The sequence below is a fragment of the Asterias rubens genome, chromosome 13 (genome assembly GCF_902459465.1).
Source record: "Asterias rubens chromosome 13, eAstRub1.3, whole genome shotgun sequence".
In the NCBI taxonomy this organism is placed as follows: Eukaryota; Metazoa; Echinodermata; class Asteroidea; order Forcipulatida; family Asteriidae; genus Asterias; species Asterias rubens.
The window spans coordinates 9,500,478-9,521,825 of NC_047074.1; the positions used below are offsets into that span (position 1 = coordinate 9,500,478).

At 39.2% G+C, this 21,348-nt stretch overlaps 1 protein-coding gene across 6 annotated transcripts in view; it reads right to left on the reverse strand.

The window, feature by feature from the left end:
* Nucleotides 1-21,348, reverse strand: part of LOC117298463 (leucine-rich repeat and calponin homology domain-containing protein 1-like) — a 64,050-nt gene that overhangs the window by 24,518 nt on the left and 18,184 nt on the right. For 4 of the 6 annotated variants that reach the window (XM_033781737.1, XM_033781735.1, XM_033781736.1 and 1 more), the window contains exons 2-7: nt 20,390-20,534; nt 9,251-9,377; nt 8,587-8,692; nt 7,388-7,524; nt 6,042-6,163; nt 3,652-3,846 (exon numbers count right to left, since the gene is read on the reverse strand). In XM_033781737.1, coding sequence (XP_033637628.1) covers nt 3,652-3,846; nt 6,042-6,163; nt 7,388-7,524; nt 8,587-8,692; nt 9,251-9,377; nt 20,390-20,534 — 832 coding nt within the window. The remainder of the gene's footprint in view (nt 1-3,651; nt 3,847-6,041; nt 6,164-7,387; nt 7,525-8,586; nt 8,693-9,250; nt 9,378-20,389; nt 20,535-21,348) is intronic. The other 2 variants (XM_033781739.1, XM_033781738.1) reach the window with 1 other exon arrangement.

Genomic DNA, 21,348 nt, shown 5'->3' on the forward strand with positions numbered 1-21,348 from the left:
TTCAGTTACCAGTTCAAGTGAATTTTTGTTTCTTTTCTTTTCTTGTACATTTGTAAATCCAAATATTATAAACATAGCTAATCTGGAAGTTACATGTTTAGTTTTGTGTGTGTATTGATAAACATTTGTAGGCTAACCTTTCAATTGTTCCTATTCAGTAAGCAGAAATTGAGACTCTCACACATTTTGTGTTTAGTGTTGTTCCAACATTACAAGTTTGTCTCTCAGTGAAGTTTTGTTTCTTTTCTATCCTTATAAATCCAAAATTGAACTGGGCTAGCTATTGCCCAAGACAGTTTTTGTGTTTGTTGATAAACATTTGTGGGGTAGCTTTCCAACTGTATCTTACACCAATTGTTATCAAAATATCAGTTGGAAAAACAACTTCTTTCTCAATGTCCATGTAAACATAACGTTATGGGCGCTTGGACACACTGTAGTGTGAGGACAGATTATGGTAGAGTAGCTAAAGATAGACAAGCTTTCAAGAGAGTTTTTTATCGTGTGAATGACGGAAATCTATGTGTTATCATGCCAATGTCTTGATTCTGAGGTTGACTGACTAACAGTTGAAATCACCATGCATCACAATGCTACATGTAGCTATCTTTTACGAACAACTTTGTACAATCTCTCTAATTTTGAAGGATGTGATTTCAACTGAAATTTGGCACAGTGTGGATTCATTAATACAAGAAATCAAGAAATATGGTCTATGGACACACAGAAACATTGCAGGCATGGTTGTTAACCTTAAAAAAGGGGGAAAGGGGGGAACCCAAGCAAAAATGGGCTGACCTACATGTACATATGACAAAATGCTTTTTAAAAAGGTTTCTATGGAAATTCTTACTGCTTTTTTTCTTGTGGGCAAAAGAAAATCAGAAATCAGTGTAAAAAACAAAAAAACAAAAACATGTACACAATGTAGGAAAATATCATGCCTGTATATTATGTACATGTGTAACTGGTTAATACATGTACATGTAGGTTACTGTATGCAATATGGACAAGCGATACTGAATGTCAAAACCATACATATGAACATGTACATACTACTGGTAACAATTGACAGAGTCATTTGCAGATAACCCATAGCAGGCAACGTTGTTGGTAGTGGACATACACAAATTGTACAGATGCACAAATTGTACTCATTAATCTTCATGACTATGGTTCGGTTAAAGGTTCTATACAGGATTGGTAGAGCTGACAAAATAGTTGCAGTGATAAATTTGTGTGTGATCAAATACATGTATGTTTTTTTTTTTTTTTTTGGGGGGGGGGGGTTAGATTTTTTATTGAATATGACTTCATTACAGAGGGAAAATTTTCACTGAATTTTTTCCCCCATTTTTCCATAACCAGTAAGTTTTCAGACTAAAACTTAACAACTATTTTTTTCCCCTTACCAATCCTGTATACCTTTTAACAGAGTAAACAAAACAACCAATTTGAAACTTTACATTGGGTGCGTTTGTTTAGCTTCCCCGGTCTGCCCCGCCACGTTTGAATAGCTTTGACGGGGCTCACCCGGGTCAGCCCCCAGTGCCCTGCTTGTGGAGTGGGTCACTTGGGGGTGACCTGAGGAGCATGCCGTCACCACGAGAGGGCGGGTGTGGTCGTTCGATTAGCTCTTGTCAGGGGCTCACCCGAGTGAGCACTGCGGGGCCGACCCAGGGAAGCTCAACGAACGCACCCTAAGTTACTGCTCTAGTTGACATGGTTGAAGACACTTCATTGTACACAACACGAAGAAACTAAAGGAATGTATGTGTTGATGATGGCTGTTCAAAATATCAAAATGCTACCGTGCCAACCAAGGTATATTTGTAAACAAGTGATGTCGCGTGCATGTTGCATTGTCTACAGTTCTATCCAAAATACTCAAATAACATTCCCTTAACATTTCTTTGAGTAAATGGCAGCCATGTTGGACTCTGGTTTTGAGGTTAGTTGTTATATGAGTTCCCAGTTAATTTCTTTGTTTATGTATTTGAATCTAGTGTGTTTTCTCTGTACACAAATTCAGGTGAAGTGTTAATAGCAGAGTTGTGACATTTTAACTGAAACTGCTTTTTATTTACCGTTTTGTTTAACATGGAAATTGCAGGCCTGGAATTTCAAGGAGGCAATGGAGGCCAAGGCCTCTGTTGCTCTTGGCATGGCCTTGGTGCCCCTTCAAAAGTTTCCCATAGACTTTAAGAACTTCTGATGGAAGCGCCCTTTTCAAAATGAAAATGGCCTTGCCCTCTCAAAGATGAAATTCCAGGGCTGAAACTGCATATTTTTCGCAGTTATTTTCCTTTCTATTCCAGCGAAATGCTTGTCTTTCGTGAGAAAGAAGTTAACAAGCATCGTATGGAATCCAACATGGCTGCCCTCCTCCAGTGATGTCACATGCAAATCTACTTATAATGGATGTGTTGTACCTAGGGTCACCATTACACAGGGTGGAATGACTGGAGTCAGAATCAAAGGAGGACTGGGGGGAGTGGGCGGAGCCTCTGAAATAAAAATGGGTGGTGAAATAAATTTAATATGCTTGATGAAAATCCTGTTCTGTATGGAAAAGAGAAATAATGGGATGATTTTGAACCACAAGCAAAATGAGAAATGTGACACTGAAGCTTATGTGGAGTGCGTAACTGGCATCAAACACATTTGCATATGTCTTGATCAAATGAATAAAAATACATGTGTGCAACATAAACAACAAAATTACAGTTATAAAATGAAACACAGACTCCAAATATCTAACCTAAAATGGCCCACATACAAAATTACAAAGCGAGCATTACGGAGAGAGTCACTTCCGACAAAGGTGTCTCAAGAATTTTGCTGCGACTGTTGTCTAATGGTTTAGCCTGCAGGACTTGCAACTACAAGGTTGTGGGTTCGAATCCCACAAGCTAACAGCTGATTCATGCAATTCATAATCATAGACGTTAAACCACTGTTTGTGTGAGAGAGATTTGCTGTTGCCAGCTTGGTGTTTAATATCCCCTGGGAGTCTGCCGAGGTCCCTTCAAGGGGAAGATCATCTAAACACACAAACAAACTACCCATGCTCCTGTCAAACCCCCACCCTGAGCCGTATACTGGGAGAGTTACGAAAACTTGCGATTATAAGCCATTTTGTGCCCCAAAAATGCATGGGTGAACACGGGGTGCCAGACTAGTTGGGTTGTGTTGACCCAAGAAAACTGGTCCCTCTATGTCGAAGCTCTCGCAATACCATAGAGTTATATATAAGAACTAGAGGGCGCACTGGTGATGCTTCTTGCACAAACGGGACGGGACGCAAAGAGACACGCGCTCCATTCTGCTAGCGCGTTGAATATGAAGTACACGTTTGTGTTTATTGAACGCTGACGTGATGCTGTTTTGTCAACTTACAAAATGGCTGCACAAACACATGCTGTGCGATGCCTGTTTTGTCAACTTAGAAAATGGCCGCCTGCGTGCATGCCGGGTCGCGTATATAGGCCAGTGGGCCCTCTAGTTCTTATATAACTCTATGCTCAATACACAGCTCTGACCAAATCGATTAAAGAGCGCCCTCTATCACATGTAGGTCTAAAACTCAGCAGCATCCATCATAACCACAATACGACAAAAAAGCAATTCAAATTAAAAAAAAAAAAATACCTAACAGCGCCGTTAGTGCCCGGGTGCCCCTTAGAGTACTGGGCGGAGAGCGTGGAGGGGCTGAGAACGACCGACTGATGCCCCTGTTTAGTCGCATCGTCTTGGTGATGGTGATGATGGTTGGTGGAGGTGGTGTTGGTGTTGTGGGAGGAGCCAAAGCGTGTGGCTACTTCGTGCGTCGTTAGCCAAGTGAATCTGAGCATGACGAATGGATTAGTTTGGTTAGTTTGGTGCGTGAGTGCTCTTCGAGTCCGCTGGACTAGGGTGATACTTGTTAAGGAATGGACGTTAGAACTCACTCAAAGCATGGAGGCTTTGTTTCTCAAAATAAAAATCAGGTTAAATAAAAGAATTTTTTTATATGATGGTCTTCTGCTTAACAGGCAATTGAATATGTTGAAGATGAGGGTATAACTTAGTAAAACTTAAGTAGGATGTGAAACTTTGCATGGTGGAAGTATAACTACATGTACATGTAAGAGAGGTTTGTGGTAATATTACCATGTGAATATCTCTTTTGGAGTAGTGTTGGTTCGAAAAGAGATAATCACTTGGTCTTACCGCAAACTTCTCCTACATGTCTTGAACAGAACTTAAATATGCAGTCTATGAAATTGTCTAAGAAGTGGTTGAAGTCGTCTTCTGTTTTGGCCACAAACATTAAATGCCATGTTATTATTTACAGTATGAGTGAGATGAGATACATACAGTTAGATGGATATTATTTGCCAGTATGATATGATATAATATTCCACACAGAAATGTGAATGGCCTGTGGGATATAAGATGGTTGCAGACTTGTGATATGAGATTTCATTGCAAGACACATGTTCAACTGCCTGTCAATGAAGTGAGATGAGATACAAGTACATGTACAATGTGTATAGTTGCTGTACAAACATGCAGACTAGTCAAATGACCACTGTGACCCTCAATATGCCGTTCTTAATATTTATGCATGAGGTACGTCACAATGCTAATCCAAAACCAGGCGATGGGCGCAGCCACTGCAAGTGGTGGGGGAAGTGCGCCCATAGCCTGATTTGGGGTAAGAATTATGACGTCATGCATAAATATTAAGCCATATGCTGCGGTCTGCAATGACTTCCCAGCAAGCTATTATAGTATTCCACAAACCCGCACAAATTTTGGTGGATTCACAAAAAAAATTAAAAATAATTGTTGAACTTTTGTTCTTCCCGTTACTAATTTCACAAAAAATCATTGAGAGAACAAAAATCTAATTATTTTAACATTGACTATTCTGAATGGCCCCTGTAAGTGGGTAAACGCCACAAAGCCTAATATCTCATAAGACTGTACAACACACAGTGACATAGACTCCCGAACTGGCTGAACCAAGATTATTGTGATGATGACGTCAGGTAATTTGGGTCAACAGGCTTATTACATTACATACCATGATGACCATGTATTGTATGATTAGCTAATTACAAACTGCCCTTTTTTAACATCATGCGCTGCCTCCTGGCAAAAATAATAAGCATGGTAACGAAGGAGTTTCTAACACAGCAAATTAACACGATTGATCAGTACTGCACAACACAATCACCCGATGCACCTTTATCACATAGCGGCCATCTTGGATTTCAAAACAAACGTCTGTGGAATTCAAACCCGAGGCTTAGATCTACAAAAGACTGGTGCCATCTGGTTTGAGATTCTGGAAGTGACCATTCCCAAGAGGGTGTCTGGGAGCCAAGATGAACATGCGTAGGGATGAAGTGTGATAAAGGTGCATCAAAGCCACAGTTAATAGCATGCAATGTGTGATGATGATGATGATGATGATGATGATGATGATGATGATGATGATGATGAATTTCCAAATAAACTCTCCGGGGCCCAATTTCATAAAGCCTGTAAGCATAAACATTTGCTAAGCACAGAAAACAATTGCTTAACAGAAACAGGTTACAACAAGGTTACAAGGTTGTTGTGACTGGTGCCCCACTCAAATCTCTTCTGCCAACAAGGGCACCTTGCCACCTACCCCTGGGGCTGAAACAGGGTTACCCTCTTCACAGACCGTAAGGATGTAGGCATGGGTATCATCCACTAGGAGCCTGGCTGGTGGAGCAAAATACTTTATTGCACTTAAAAGTGCCTTGCTCAAGTGTCATGACTAGAACACCAAAGCTTGGGTCCGGTGAAATAGACCGCTCGCCCACGACACAACACAATTCTTTTGCTATAGACACCACTGAGAAGGCCCTATAGCATGGATCTCTATGTACAGAAAATCAAACTAAGAAAGCTGCAGTAAGAATTGCGTCTGATTGAAGAAAAGACAAAAACCAATGCCCACCACCTTCAATTCCCCTGAGTACTGTGACTTAGAATGATACGTCTGCCATAACTGAACATACTTAGCGTTATTGAGCGACTGTCTAGACAATCTCTCGTTCTGCTCCTGCCCTCGCCTCTTCTCATCTTTTGTTGCTATGTTACTGAGATACTTGAAGATGTGAACTTTTCCTCTTGTACAGACCTGCATGTATATAAAATAAACAAGGCAGGAAAGATTTGTAACGGTTGCAGGCCTGGGATGACACCAAGGCCACGTACATGGGCCATGGCGTCTGTTGGCCCCCTGGGCTCGATTTCAAAAATACTTCAGATTGATCCCAAGTGCAAATCCATCTTAATTGCAAAGCAAAGTATAGTCACAATATACATGTTTATGGTAATACTGACAACACATCTTAAAGAATTTGGGTACTTTTTGTAACTAAAAAACACAATGTCCACAGATTTACATTAAACTTACACTGTTTGAAGATAATGATAGTAGAAAGCCAACCTTGAAGTATTAGTTGCTGAGGTGCTATACATAGTTTTTGAGAAATGAGTAAACCAACGTCATAAAAATACGTTTCTACATGCTAAAACAATTTTCGTCTCATGATCACTGAGACGAAAGTTATTTTCATGACATTGTTTTACTCATTTCTAAAAAACTACCATCATTATCATTATCTTTAGACTGTTTAAGTTAAGTGTAAATCTGTGGACATTGTGTTTTTTATCCGACAAAAAGTGCATAGACCCTTTAAGATGAATCGTAGTGCTTAGTGAAAACCAGCCCCAGGTCTTGGCCTAAGCATTCCTGTAAAAGTTTCCCATAGACTTGGAGATTTTTCAAATGAAAGCGCTCTTTGCAAAAACAAAAATGGCCTTGCCCTTTCAAGGAGTGGTTTAGAGAATCGGATTCAAGTTCTGGTGGATTCAAGTTCTGGTGGTTACAAGTCATGTCGTGTCCTTCAGCAAGATGCCTTACTTTAATTGCTTCTCTTCACCCAGGGGTATAAATGGGTACCTGCGAGGGTGGAGTTTGATATTGTGTATACAAAAAAGCAACTGGAGCGCCATGGAAGCTCAGGGCTGTATACTCCCCATGGAGATGACAAAGACTAAGGGGATGTTACTGGCCCAATGACCAGGGCACTGATGTAAAGCGCATTGATACGTGATTTTGGCATGAGCTAGATAAGAACTAGTTATCATCAGGGGTGATATTGTACTTCATGGAAGCAACACAGTCGATTGCCTCCATACCCCCTGGTCATTGCCTCGGTGCCCTTGAAATGCTCCAATAGAAATTTAACAATTTCCTCATAGGGTGCCCTCTAACAAGGATAAAATGCCTTGGTGCCCTTGCCCTTTCCAACATGAAGCATACCGGCCTGTATCAGTATTATTATTTGTTGCTCACCTGAGCTGGCGGCATCTCCAGAGGATTATGGTCCAACTTTAAGACGTCCAGCGAGTGGATATGACGATAAGAGGGTGGGATGAAACTGATCTTATTACACGACACGTCCAGCATCACCAGATTCAGCCTGCTGATTTCTGCAAAGACAATATAAGGAAACCAATGGGGAAAAATGCTAAATGAATGATGGAAACTAATACTAATACAGCATTTGTAAGGCGCACTTTCCTGTTAACCATTCAAAGGCGCCGGTTTAGAAATAAAGTTTAAGTATTGTCAATATGTTTGGAAAGCAAGCATGAACAAGTGTGTTTTTAAGTTTCAGCTGGAAAGGAGTGTGCATTTGTCTGAATTCCAGAGTCTCGGTGCTATGCTGGAAAAGGCCCTGTCCCTGTAACTAGCCAAGCGAGTTCGAGGAACATGAAGCGTATTGCTGATAAACAAAATCCACAGCAATGCTTGGGTGTGATTCAAACCTACAACCTCTGCCATTATAGAGCAGACGTCATACACGTACCCCCAGGGCCCAATTTCAAGGGATACCAGTTACAAATTGAACATGCGACATGGTAGTTTGGCTGGTAACCTTACTCTGGTAGGCATACTTGTGTTGTGCAGAGCTACTTTCTGTGCTTAAGCAACACCATGAAATAGGGCCCGGGCCCTGACCACTGAACTTGGGGGAAAAATTCATTTCAGAAGGCTTTTATAAAACTGAAGGGCAATTGTATAAACACATGTATACAGACTGGTGTATGTAATTTGGCTGTCCTGCTGTTTGTTTAATACAGAATGCCTTACTGAGCCGTTAAGCTGTGCATGTCAAAACCCAGCATGACTTCAGTGCCTGACAAATGACAACAGTTCAGGTGTTAAATGAGATTTAACTTTCTACCACCTTTTTCTGGTGATAAATTCCTTTTCTGTGTATTTGTATTATCTTAGTAGTTGTACCTGGGCTGACAGGTTGACAATGAGCAAGTACGCCCATCACTCTCTCTGTACATACATGTACAGTAGTCCAAAATCACGAAATCTTGCTTACTAGAGTCAATTTCACTTGACTCTAGTAAGCAAGATTTCGTGATTGGGGACTACTGTATGTATAATACATGTAGGCAACTGCAGAGAAAAGTATTTGGACATTGAGAAACAGTCTAAAACAACTCATGTGAGGGTGCCATTGTTACTGTAGTTACCTTCTGGTAAGTGGACTAGGTGGTTTCTTCTGAGGTTGAGCTCCTTCATTGACACCATGTCTCCGATCTGCATCGGTAATGTGTCTAATTCATTACAGCTGGCATCCTGCACAAGTACAAATAAACAAATTATTTACAACCTGTATGAATAATACAGCTCTATAGACCCAATGCAAAACGCACAATACACGCGCTTCTCCTGCCCGCCTTTTCGGGGGTCAAAGTAAGCACAAAAGGATGGTACACATGTTTACACACCAAGGTGGTCATAAACACATGTTGATACCATCCTTTTATGCATGTCTTTACCCCCAAAATGGCAGACAGTGTGTGTTCTAATAAAACAGTAGATGAAAAAATTGCATTCTTATTTTGATTAGTCTCCTCTCATTTTGATTCTAGTCTGGATGTTCCCCCCAGTTTGTGTGCTTAGCAGCTCTATGAAATTGGGCCCTGATGTCACACCTTGAGACCAGTGAAATAACCAAAGATCTGCTGTAGAGCCCATTGCATAATCACCTTTGACCTCGCATCATTTCACAAGGCTTTAATGGCTTTGGAGATTCACAGTTAAATCTGATGTACATGTCTATACATATAAAGCCAACACCTGACCTCATCCTTTAGGGATAAGGACAGGGGACCAGTCTATTTTGATACTTACTAGATGCATTAACGTCTTCATCTTTCCGACTGCAGGGGGTAACGCTACTAACTTATTATTGCTGACTATTAAGACTTCTAGGTAGATTTCACATATCTCTATGGGTAGAGCTGACAGTGAATTCCGACTGCAAAAAGAATATGAAAAACACAAAAACACAAAGTTAGAGATTGTCAAGTTAAAAAAAGATTTAAAGAACAGTACATTTAGAACTTTAAATTAAAAAAATTTACTCTCAGAAATTTACCAGTGATTTGACAAACCTTTCAAAACCATTCAACTAAGTTATTTACAAAATACATTATTGTATCTGTACATGTCGAGTTGGCAGCATTAATTAATAGTTTTAAGTGCCTTGCTTTACTACACAAGTGTCACAACCACCAGGGATGTGGGTTTGAATCCCGTTCATGACACTTGTGACCTTGAGCAAGACACTTCAATTAAATTGCTTCACTTCACCCAGGGGTATAAATTGGTGCCTGGGAGGGTAAAGGTTGATACTGTGCTTGAAAAAGCCTTTGGGCATGTTGGGGCACTATGGCAGCCCGGGGCACTATGGCAGCCCAGGGCTATCTCCCCAGAAAGATTTCAAAAATGTAAAGCACAATTGATTGTAATGCAGAATGCGCTTTATAAGAACTAGTTATTATCAGGCCTTGATTACACAAAGGTCCCGAAGGCCATGGCCTCTGTTGCCCTGGTCTAGGCCTTTATGCCCCTTGAAAATGTTCCCATAGACTTTCTAAAGGGAAGTGCCCTTTGCAAAATGAAAATGGCCTTGCCCTCTAAGATAAAATTCCAGGTGTGTATTATTATTATTTTGTGTGCTTCTGTACTCTATGGTACAGGTAAAATCAACCAGCAAATTTTCACGTCACTCAACTCTGTCAAAAGTACAATACAGCGTGACTACAGGCATGTAAAAAAAAAAAGGGGGGGGGGGGCAATCTGGGTTCAATCTAATTAGATCTCTACAAGCAAGTCAGTTTACACCTGTATACACAATCATAATTCACAGTGTGTACAGTGAAACACACATGGCATGACAAACTTCTGCACTTCCAATTTTGGACTTGTCCACCAGCTCACTGGGAACGCTGATCTCCCAGTTTTTAAAGGGTCCGCACGACACAAAACACGTCCACAGATTTACATTAAACTTATATGGTTTTAAGAAAATGATGGTACAAAGCTTCCCTCAAAATATTAATTGCTCAGGTGCTATAGTTTTTAAGAAATGAGTAAAATAATTCATGAAAATAATTTTTCGTCTCATTGAGACGAAAATCGTTTTAGCATGTACAATAGATTTACACGACTCTCCTGAAAACATTGCTCTGTGATTTTAATTTTTTGTCCTCAAAAACGTGACGACTAATGAAGATGTAAATTTTATTACATACATAAGTATATCTTTATTTACAGTGGGTAAGGATTCATGTCATGCCCAAAAACTTGATCTAGAAAAGGTAGCAAAACCCTTTAACCAAACGCATGACGCTGGACAGAAATAGCCAAGGAGTGATTTTCCAGATGTACCAAAAAATCCGGACAGCTCATGGACTCCGCGACAGCTTCATCATCGTGCCATAAATACCTGGGCTGCATCCAGGGAAAAAATAAGTGCCAACGGGAAAAGAATAACTGTGATCAAAATGATTTATTTGGACAGGATCGTTCAGAGGTGGGAAATGTCAAGGTACAGGAGCCTGTGTTTATTTGGGAAGATGTTTTTAGCAGTCACTAGAGGTTTGCATGATGGACTCTTTTTAGGTGTCTCCATTAAATGTTGTGAAGTGCTCCAGAAAATTAACATACTTTTTCAGGCCCTGCACTTCACTCTTGAAGGGCACTGCAAATTTTCCTTCTGGTTATGTAAGGGGCACTCTAAATTAGTGAATTTGTATTTGAGCTTTGCAAAGGGCACCACAGCAAAAGCCCCTGGCACAACAGCAATGCAAGACTTTTGAGACACTGGTGGCAGCAGACATAATCATCCCTTTTTGCAGCCTTGAGCGTGCTCGCATATATATATGCTCAGTATTGCGCACAGAGGTCTGAGCATGCGCATTAGGCATTTGCCGTTTACATTGTAACACAGCTAGCACAGAAATTTGGCTCTTTCTTAAAACAGTAAGCGGAGAATGAAGACCCTAAGCGCAGAGTTGGACTGTAAGCAGACGCCATCACATCGGACCCTAATGGCAGTAAACGGGATGGCAGTAAATGGGAAGGCAATAAGCTGTGCCTAATCTTGCAGGCCTGTACATGTATGCTTCGTTTTTTGACAGGGCGGGGAAACAAGGCATTTTCAAATCTCCTTGGCAAAGGGCACCAAGGCAATGACCTGAGGCACAGAGGCAATCGCCTTCATTGCCTCCATGAAATATCAGGCCTGATCTTGGGCAAAAATTTGCAAATTTAAGGAATCATTGTCACAGAATATTCATCTTTTGGCATACATGTAAGGCTACATGAACATTTTACAGATATTGTGTAGCTGAAGTACAATGTACATTGTACATGTACCAGCAACTCTTACTGTTTATTTTTACCATACATTACAAACACAATCGAACATGTTATTATGTTTGCATGATGTCATGGATGTAGTCAAATTAATTTCCTGTTACATAAATTAGCGAAGCACAAACTTGGGCTACATGTTTGTACATGTACTCTGTGTTATGTTACATACTATATGTTTATAATTAAAGGCACTGTTTGGTAATTGTCAAAGACCAGTGTTCTCACTTGGTGTATCACATCATAATCATAAATTAACAAGCCTGGGAAAATGTGGGCTCAATTGGTTCCTCAAAAATGCAAGAAAATTATGAAAGAAAAAACACCCCCGTTGGACAAATTTGTGTGCTTTCAGATAGGACTAAAACTTTTAAAAGACTTCTGGCTAGAAGTCTTTTAGTATTGTAGTGAGAAATAATTAGTTAATTTCTCAAAAACTACGTTAATTCAGAGGGGGTCGTTTCCCACAGTGTTTTATACTATCAACAGCTCTCCAATGCTTGTTACCAAGTCAGTTTTTATATTAATATTTGTTTTGAATAATTACCAAATGTGTACCTTCCCATTAAAAATTAAAAATAGTTATTCTCTTCAAGTACATGTAGGTCTAACTTTTACAGGTATAATATTTGGTCCTTGAGAAAAGGTAGGAACATTTTATTGAGTACATTGAAGCGTAAAGAAAGGAGTAGGACATCTTTAGCATCACTCTAATATCAACTGTAGCCGGAGCTGTAGCCATCAATTTGGATACAGCTGTGGTATCTTCTGACTGTTTCTGCTGATAAGCACTGACAGGTGAATTGTGGAAATTTACGACCACTCAATAAGTTGAGTGCTTTTTTTTCTTCAACATCCAGCAAAAAAAAAATAAACAACACTAAAACACTTACTTTCCGTTGTATCTGAGTGTACAGTAAGGCCAGTGTTTTTAGCATAGGGTCTGTAAACTTATGATCTAACAGGTTCAAATAAACAGCACTATAACACTATTACTTTCAAATGTTTCTGAGTGTACAGTTGGGCCAGTGTTTGTAGCATTAAGATCCGACTCGAAACCTCCAGCACTGATGTCTACCATTTGAGCCTTTGAGAAAGACTCTGCTAGGGATTAAAACGTCAGGCCATTAACCAAACTACTTTTTTCATGTTGAAAATGGCAAATGACATTTGCAAAAAAAATAACTATTGAAAAGCCAATTGAAGATATTTGACAAGAAGAGCACTCAGTGTCAGTTACTGTCAGACTGGTTACTGTTGACAGTACATGTATATAGGTATCTGTACCTAATCTGTGTCTACATGTACCTCATGGTATTAATGTCTAAATCAGTTATCATCAGCTTCATCTGTCAAACCATTAGATAATGTATGCAGGCCTGATACTTTACTGAGGCAACGAAGGCGATTGCCTCAATGCCCCCTGGTCCTTGCCTTGGCGCCCTTAAAATGCTCTAGAGACCAGTAGAAATTTACAATTTCCTCATAAGGGGGACTGCCCTTTACCAAGGAAAAATGCTGTGGAGTCCTTGCCCTTTGAAAACGAAGCATAATAATGTTTTATGGCATTTCCTCAATTACAGTTTTCCTCAAACCCATGTTTAAAGACAGTGGACACTATTGGTAATTGTCAAAGACTAGCCTTCACAGTTGGTGTATCGCAACATATATGCATAAAATAACTAACCTGTGAAAATTTGAGCACAATCGGTCATCGAACTTGCAAGATAATAATGAAAGAAAAAAACACCCCTGTCACACGAAATGGTGTGCGTTTAGATGGTTGATTTCGAGACCTCAAGTTCTAAATCTGAGGTCTCGAAATCAAAATCGTTGAAAATTACTTCTTTGTCAAAAACTATGGCACTTCAGAGGGAGCCATTTCTCACAATGTTTTATACCATCAACCTCTCCCCATTACTCATCACCAAGAAAGGTTTTATGCTAATACTTATTTTGAGTAATTACCAATAGTGTCTACTGCCTTTAATAAAGGGATGATGCACACACATAGTGCAATACGTAATACAAATGTAAACAAACTCTATTTTTTCTTATTTTCCCCTTTTTTTTGCATGATGTACAATACAATGTAGTTTTGGGGTTCAGGCCTTGTGTTTTTTTATGCCTTCTTTAAAGTAATGTCTGATGTAGTCCACTTGGCAAGTAATCTGTACAGTTTACTTGCCCCCAAGAAGTTTTAGTAGCCCTGATTTCAAACACGTATTGTAATTAATGTATTTCTGATGTATTAACCTTTTAACACAATGTATTATTCACATCTGAAAAGGGAGAAATAGGCCTATGTATGTATTGAGCATTCTTAACACGTTGTACCTTGTACAGTATGTGTAGGTTGTACAGCTGTTAGTAGCCCACCGGACAAGCTTCATTGGGTGACAATGATAAACCATAGTCAGAGAGGAAGATGGACATGTACAATGTATGCACAATAATATTGACAATGACATAAAGACAATCAACATGTAAGCCTCCTGACTGGGTTTTCCCCCTTCTCAGTAATGAACATTGTACAGTCAGGATACAAACACATCCGCAATGGGCACTTCCCTTTAAAGGGACACGCCGGCCGAATTGGGCTATTTGGGCTACAAAATAGACTAAGAAACGAATTCAACGGTCTTCCAGGAATGAAGAAAAACAGTCCCTAAAAAAAATCATCAAATTTAGCCGTTTTTAAGCATTTTAAAACAAAAACGAAGGTCGCGTGATTGTTCTAACCAAAAAGTGGTACAAACAATCACATGACCTTTCGGGCTAGTTTTACTTCCAGCCGTCTAAAAGTAACTTACCAAACCAAATTCAAATCTTTTTTTTTACAAAACTATTGACGAGTAATTGACGAAAAATATCATGTATTCAACTTATCGCTACAAAATGTATGTAAATAATGGCGAAAAATCTAACGTAAGATTCCCATTCAAAGAGTCAGTGTAACGGAAGCTTGTTATATGGCCCCACGGCGTGGAGCAATCGGAACGTAAGCCTCGGGGCATGTCACACACCGCACATGCTGTGTCTCGTGGGGGGCTGGAGGTGTAATCCCGGGCGCTATGAACTCCCAGCTTGCAGGTCTCGCCGTGAGCTTGGGAGGGGTTGGGAGCCAGACATCAGAGTACATGTTTGAGCATTTGGGTTTGTCCGTTGGTACACCTCGTGTCGAATCCGTTATTTCTTATGATCGCAACATTCCAATATTATGCTCTGTTTTGTTTCATGGCTCCTAATTTCTTTTTGCTAGGAGTTTTCAGGTAACAATACAAAAAGATTGATGATGTCAAAACGTAGGAATACCGAACTTTGTTATTGACAGTGTTTTAAGTAGCTTAAAAAATGTTTTAATGAAGAAGAAAAAAAAGGTTTTAAAAAAAACCCGGAGCCCCCGATCGAAAAAAGAACAGGTGAATAATAATTTTGTATAAAAGGTTGAACAAAAAATGATTAAAAATAATTCCCTCAAAGCATAATTTTGTCAAACAAATATTTTTTAATTCTGTGAATGAAGTGTTATTTTTGAGATTGTTGAGGTATTGATTTGTTACATTCCAAGCTACGCAGCTACTCAGCTACGCTTACGTTCCAAGATATCCAGCTACGCTTACCTTCCAGGATATGCTTACATTCCAAGTTTTGCTTACATTCCTTCTCAAGTTACGCTATAATTACAAAAGGTACGCTTTCAATCCTGAGACAAGTTACGCTTACGTTCCATACGCAGCTACATTTACATTCCAAGATACCCAGCTACGCTTACGTTCCAAGATATGCTTACGTTCCAAAAGATAAGGTTACGTTCTAAGCTACACAGCTTCTCAGCTATGCTTACATTACCAGATACTCTTAAGTTTCTTCAAGTTACGCTATAATAACAAAAGGTACGCTTTCAATCCTGAGTCAAGTTACGCTTATGTTCCACCATACGCAGCTACGTTTATGTTCCAAGATACCCAGCTACGCTTACGTTCCAAAAGATATGGTTACGTTCCAAAAGATATGGTTACGCTCCAAAAGATATGGTTACGTTCCAAGCTACGCAGCTACGCTTATACAATCCATATGTATACATCGTTTAGGTTCGTTACGCTATAATCAAAAATTACGCTTTCAATCCCAAGTCAAGCTAGGCTTACGTTTCAAGATTTGCAGCTACGCTTACGTTTCAAAATACATTCTCACAAGGACGCTTTTGAATCCCTCACGATTCCCTCCCTCCCCCCGGAGTGCGCGCAGTTTGTTTAAATAAGTGCTTAAGCTAGCAACCGCTCGTGAAATAGGTTTACGCTTAAGCAAATGATTTTGCTATGATTTTAAAATGTGCTTACCGCTAAGCAGCTCTATGAAAATTGGGCCTATGCACTTGTAAGCTAGCTAGCATATTTGGCTGATATGTGTACTTAGGGCTTTTAGGTACGAGTTAGATTTGTTCATCAAAACATGGAAAGATTGGTTTACTGTATCTTCAGGGAAATTTTTGCAGAAAAAGGGAGAGTTGGCAGTTTTGGTAATGTCAGAAAACAGGCTCAATAATGAGGCCCCTAGACAATCCCTTTAAAGTCCTCTGGAATGTCATGGTAATCCAATCAGACAATGGGCAAATAATAGAGACATCTCTCTCCACTGACCCCCCAGAGGCAAAAAGAAGAGTCAATACTTTAAGGGTAATTGGATTATCAAGCTAGGGATAATGGGGGCTGTGAGGTCAGGGCAGTTTCTTCTTAACACACATCTTACTCACTCATCAAGATTATTATGGTTGCCAAATATTTAGACAATCTGGGATAGGGAAACAAGTGTGTAGATTTGTTGTTGTTCAATCAGAGCATGGAGCTACATACATTGTACATGTATGATCAGAGTGATGTTGTGATTAAAGGTACATGTACCAGGTCTTTGTTTTTTTGCGCTTCAAGGAAGATAACAAAAGTCACCTATGAAAGTTTTGAGGAAGGTTGAACTCTTCAATTGGCGAGTCAGATTCGGCAAAGAGGATTCAAGAAAAATAGGGTAAACACAAAGGTGGATCAGACACAGCAATCTAATGTGGTAATTTCCGGTTTTGCTAGGATTGACAGGTTTCTGATTGTCTTTTTGAAATATAAGTGGAATCAGAGCTGGATCAAAGGCAATGGACACTATTGGTAATTGTCAAAGACCAGGCGTGTATCTCAACATTATATGCATAAAATAACAAACCTGTGAAAATTTGAGCTCAATCGGTCATCGAAGTTGCGAGATAATAATGAAAGAAAAAATACCCTTGTCACACGAGGTTGTGTGTTTTCAGATGCTTCTGCTTGATTTCGAGACCTCAAATTCTAAATCTGAGGTCTCAAAATCAAATTCTTGGAAAAATTACTTCTTTCTCGAAAACTACTTTACATCAGAGGGAGCCGTTTCTCACATGGTTTTACATGTATACTATCAACAGCTCCCCATTACTCGTTACCAAGTAAGGTTTTATGCTACTAATTATTTTGAGTAATTACCAATACTTCAAGCACTGGCGAAAAAATGACACAAGATCTTGTTCTACTAACGTATGCTGGTTCCAATACAAATGCCAGATCTCAATTGATCCACATTTCTGGATTGAGAGTAAATGGACTGCTACAGTCTTGTTGATTTTTCACCACATTTCAATACCCGACAGCGTGGGTGAATGTTTTCCATCAAGAAAAAAAGTCCTTTTATGTGGAGAAATCAGTGGGGTCAACACCCTGAACCCTTGCTTTCATAACTGAGACATTAAATCACAACCCGAAGGCTTGATTACTTTGCTTAACAAAGACCAGTTGAAATGTCACTTGCCATTTTCAGAGGCAAGTGTGACAACATAAAAAGGTGTTTCAAAGCTGTAATGTAAGTAAACTTGTCTGTGCAAAGGTGAAATTTTCTCATTTTAAAGAGGACTTTTGTACTCAATTCTGTTTAGATGATCTTCCCATGAAGGGAACACAGCAAACTCCAACGAGGGGATAGGCCTATATTATAAACACCAAGCTGGCAACAGCTGATCTCTCTCACACTAACAGTTGGTTTAAAGACACTGGACACTATTGGTAATTGTCAAAGATCAGTCTTCTCACTTGGTGTATCTCAACATATGCATAAAATAACAAACCTGTGAAAATTTAAGCTAAATCGGTTGTCGAAGTTGCGAGATAATAAGGAAAGATAAAACACCCTTGTTGGACGAATTGGTGTGCTTTCAGATAGGAATAAAAGACTTCTGGCTGGTTGTGTGCATTCAGATGCTTGATTTCGAGACCTCAAATTCTAAATCTGAGTTCTCAAAATCAAATCCGTGGAAAATTACTTCTTTCTCAAAAACTATGTCACTTCAGAGGGAGCCGTTTCTCACAATGTTTTATACTATCAACCGCTCCCCATAACTCGTTACCATGGTTGTAAGCTAATAAATATTTTGAGTAATTACCAACAGTGCCCACTGCCTTTAATGTCTATGATTATGAATTGCACAAATTAAGAAACTGTAAGATCAAGTAACTAGATGTAAAAACTTGCTCTAGTCATTGTGAAATCAGCAGTTAATGGCTCGGTAGGATTCGAAACCTGGCACAAACCTGTGATTTAAATTCCTGCAGTCTAAAATTGAACCACTTGATCACGTTGAAAGATTTTTATCAGAATTATATTCAATAGGAAAACACGGCTTTTCCGGTTGCGAGTTCACCGGCCTGACACTGAAATAACTGGCCTCTAGACTGCAGTCTGATGTTAATTTCAAGCCCCAATACATGACCATGTGTACAAAAATAAAACATATTGACCCTATACATATTTTTGGTTTACAAAATGTTTGCGACCTGAATCTTTGTAATTTGGTTTTCAGAAGTGAAAACAAATAAATAAGAATGAGAATGTTTCTGTTGCATAAATTCAATTACACATTGTATTTGAAATTTCATGCGATGAGGCACACAAGGCCTGGAATTTTGATCTTATTTATAGGCAAGGCCATTTTCTTTTCTTCCGAGTGAAATTCTAACTCCATTAAAAAATCTAAATACAGAATCGCCAAGGTCTAGACTGTGGACAAGAACTCAATTATTGACTTTGACATTTGGAGCTTGTTACAGAGGGACGACAATGTGTTCAATGTGTGTGTGTTAACCATGGGGTTCTAAACAGAATTCATAGGGTTTTCAGGCCTAAACCTTTTGAGGAAAAAAGGGGCAGGCTGCTTTGGATATATGCCTTTATCAAAATTTCTGGGGGCAGCCAAGGACTAACTCACAATGACTCAAGGGGCACTGAGGCCAAAAGAATCAACCAACTTAATTGAGAATATAAAAGAAGAAACGTAGGCCTACACGCTAGTTAAGATATCCATGATGACAGGTTCATTTTTCTAAGGGTAACGCGACCAACTCTGCACCTGCAGGGCATTGCGGCCACATTGGCCCCCAGGTAAGTTTATGGCCAGGAGGTTTTATGATCATGTCAAATTGTTACAAAAATTGGAAGTTGAACAAATAAGGAATCCTGATTGCTAATTTGCAGTGACCCCCCCCCCCTACATTAGAAGTTTAATTTAAAAAGGGTGACAGGGTGTCCAAAAGCATCACAAACATGGCTTCCAAAAATGACATTGAAAAATCCTCTTGCTAGTAATGCCATGGTGGACAATCATTTAAAATGTGTACAATGTGTACATGTCAGGATTCTCTCTGGGCACAAGCTAGCGTATGTGGCCATTATGCATGAATGTTTTACCTATACGCCCACATTGCGACCGATTCAAAAGAGTATGTATAATTGGTTTTTTTTTATCTTAACAGCAAATTCAACAAATTCATAAAGATATTTAACCATTTAGAATGCCCCTGATTACAAAATTGATTTTAAGACAAAACACCAAGTAGAAAACATTCCAGTGACCTAGTTTCTAATCAGCATGCTCAGGTCAATGTTCCAACCTGTCCAGAACGACCCCCAGTTGTGCAAAAATGCAAGGGACAACCCTGTACGCCTACGCAATGCAGAAATTTAGGTAAAAACATCAAGCCTGATACAAATACAAAGTCACAACATTGCAACGAATAATTCGGAAGAGTTGAGCACAGTTCAAATCCTCTAAAATAACTGCAGCAAAGACGGAGCTGTGATGTCGTAATTTGTATATTACAGGGAGTATGAACCAGGCCTATAGACATTGGACACTATTGGTAATTGTCAAAGACCAGTCTTCTCACTTGGTGTAAACATCTCAACATGCATAAAATAACAAACCTGTGAAAATCTGAGCTCAATTGGTTGTTGGAGTTGCGAGATAATAATGAAAGAAAAAACACCCTTGTCACACTAAGTTGTGTGCTTTCAGATACTTGATTTCGAGACCTCAAAATCTAACTCTGAGGTCTCGAAAACAAGTTTAAATGGAAAATTACTTCTTGTTCGAAAACTACGTTACTTCAGAGGGAGCCGTTTCTCACAGTGTGTTACCATCAACAGCTCCCCATTACTCGTTACCAAGTAAGGTTTTATGCTAATAACTGTTTTGAGTAGTTACCAATAGTGTCCACTGCCTTTAAGTCTGGTTAAAATTCCTTACATGTAGCTACTCACCTTAAATTTAAATATGTAAGCATTAGTAACCTAGAAAACGACTCTGGAACGATTCTGATGGCATTATTGTAACAGTTTAGTCTCTCCAAAGAAAGATATTCGCACACTTCATCCGGTACTTCTGTAAATCTGTTCTTTGAAATATCTGAAATGGAAGATGGAAGAAAAGAGAAGGAAACAAAACATTAGGCTACTTTAAGTGAAGCCAGAATTTATTTTAGATTATGTCCATGTAGCAATACTCTAAAGGTCAGGTCATAGATGTAGATTGGTATTGTGTCATACAGTTTACCAGTCGGCTGTCGCGATGATAAACAAAAAAAAGATTGTTGAGGTAGATTGTTATAGACAAGATTATTTAAAGAAAGGTACATTAAAAGTCACAAGTGAATGTTTTCAGCTGAATACAGTGTCTATTTGCTGGGGGAAAAATAGAAAAATACTGTCACGATGTTTACTTTTGAAGGGTCGAATCCATTTCACATTAAACAAGACGTCAACAGGTAATGTACCAACCACATCCTCACCACAGCATTTGTGAACATACATGTACTGTACACTACCCTCAGAAATCTGAGAACCGATTCATGCATACATTTTTTCTCAGGTTCAATGTATGTTTTCGAATAAGAAAATATCCAAAACATATTGCTTCGAAGGGCAATCCTTTCTCAAAATAGTTTATACTACAAATCAACAGGGCCTGCAGTTCTCACCGAATTAGTTTTTATAGTCATTCAGTTTTGGGGTATTAACCAACATGTATGATGAGCCTACCTTTAAAAAGTTTTATCATCATTGCCAGATGGATTGACGGAAAATAAAATTTAAAAAGTAAGGTGCATTTCCTTTTGTATAAGTTGTATGTTTTTTCTATTGGCAGCAGTCAGATGCAACTTTTTAATTTGCAAAAGAGGAGGATAACGATGGCTCAATCACTCATGAAAAATCAGCTGATC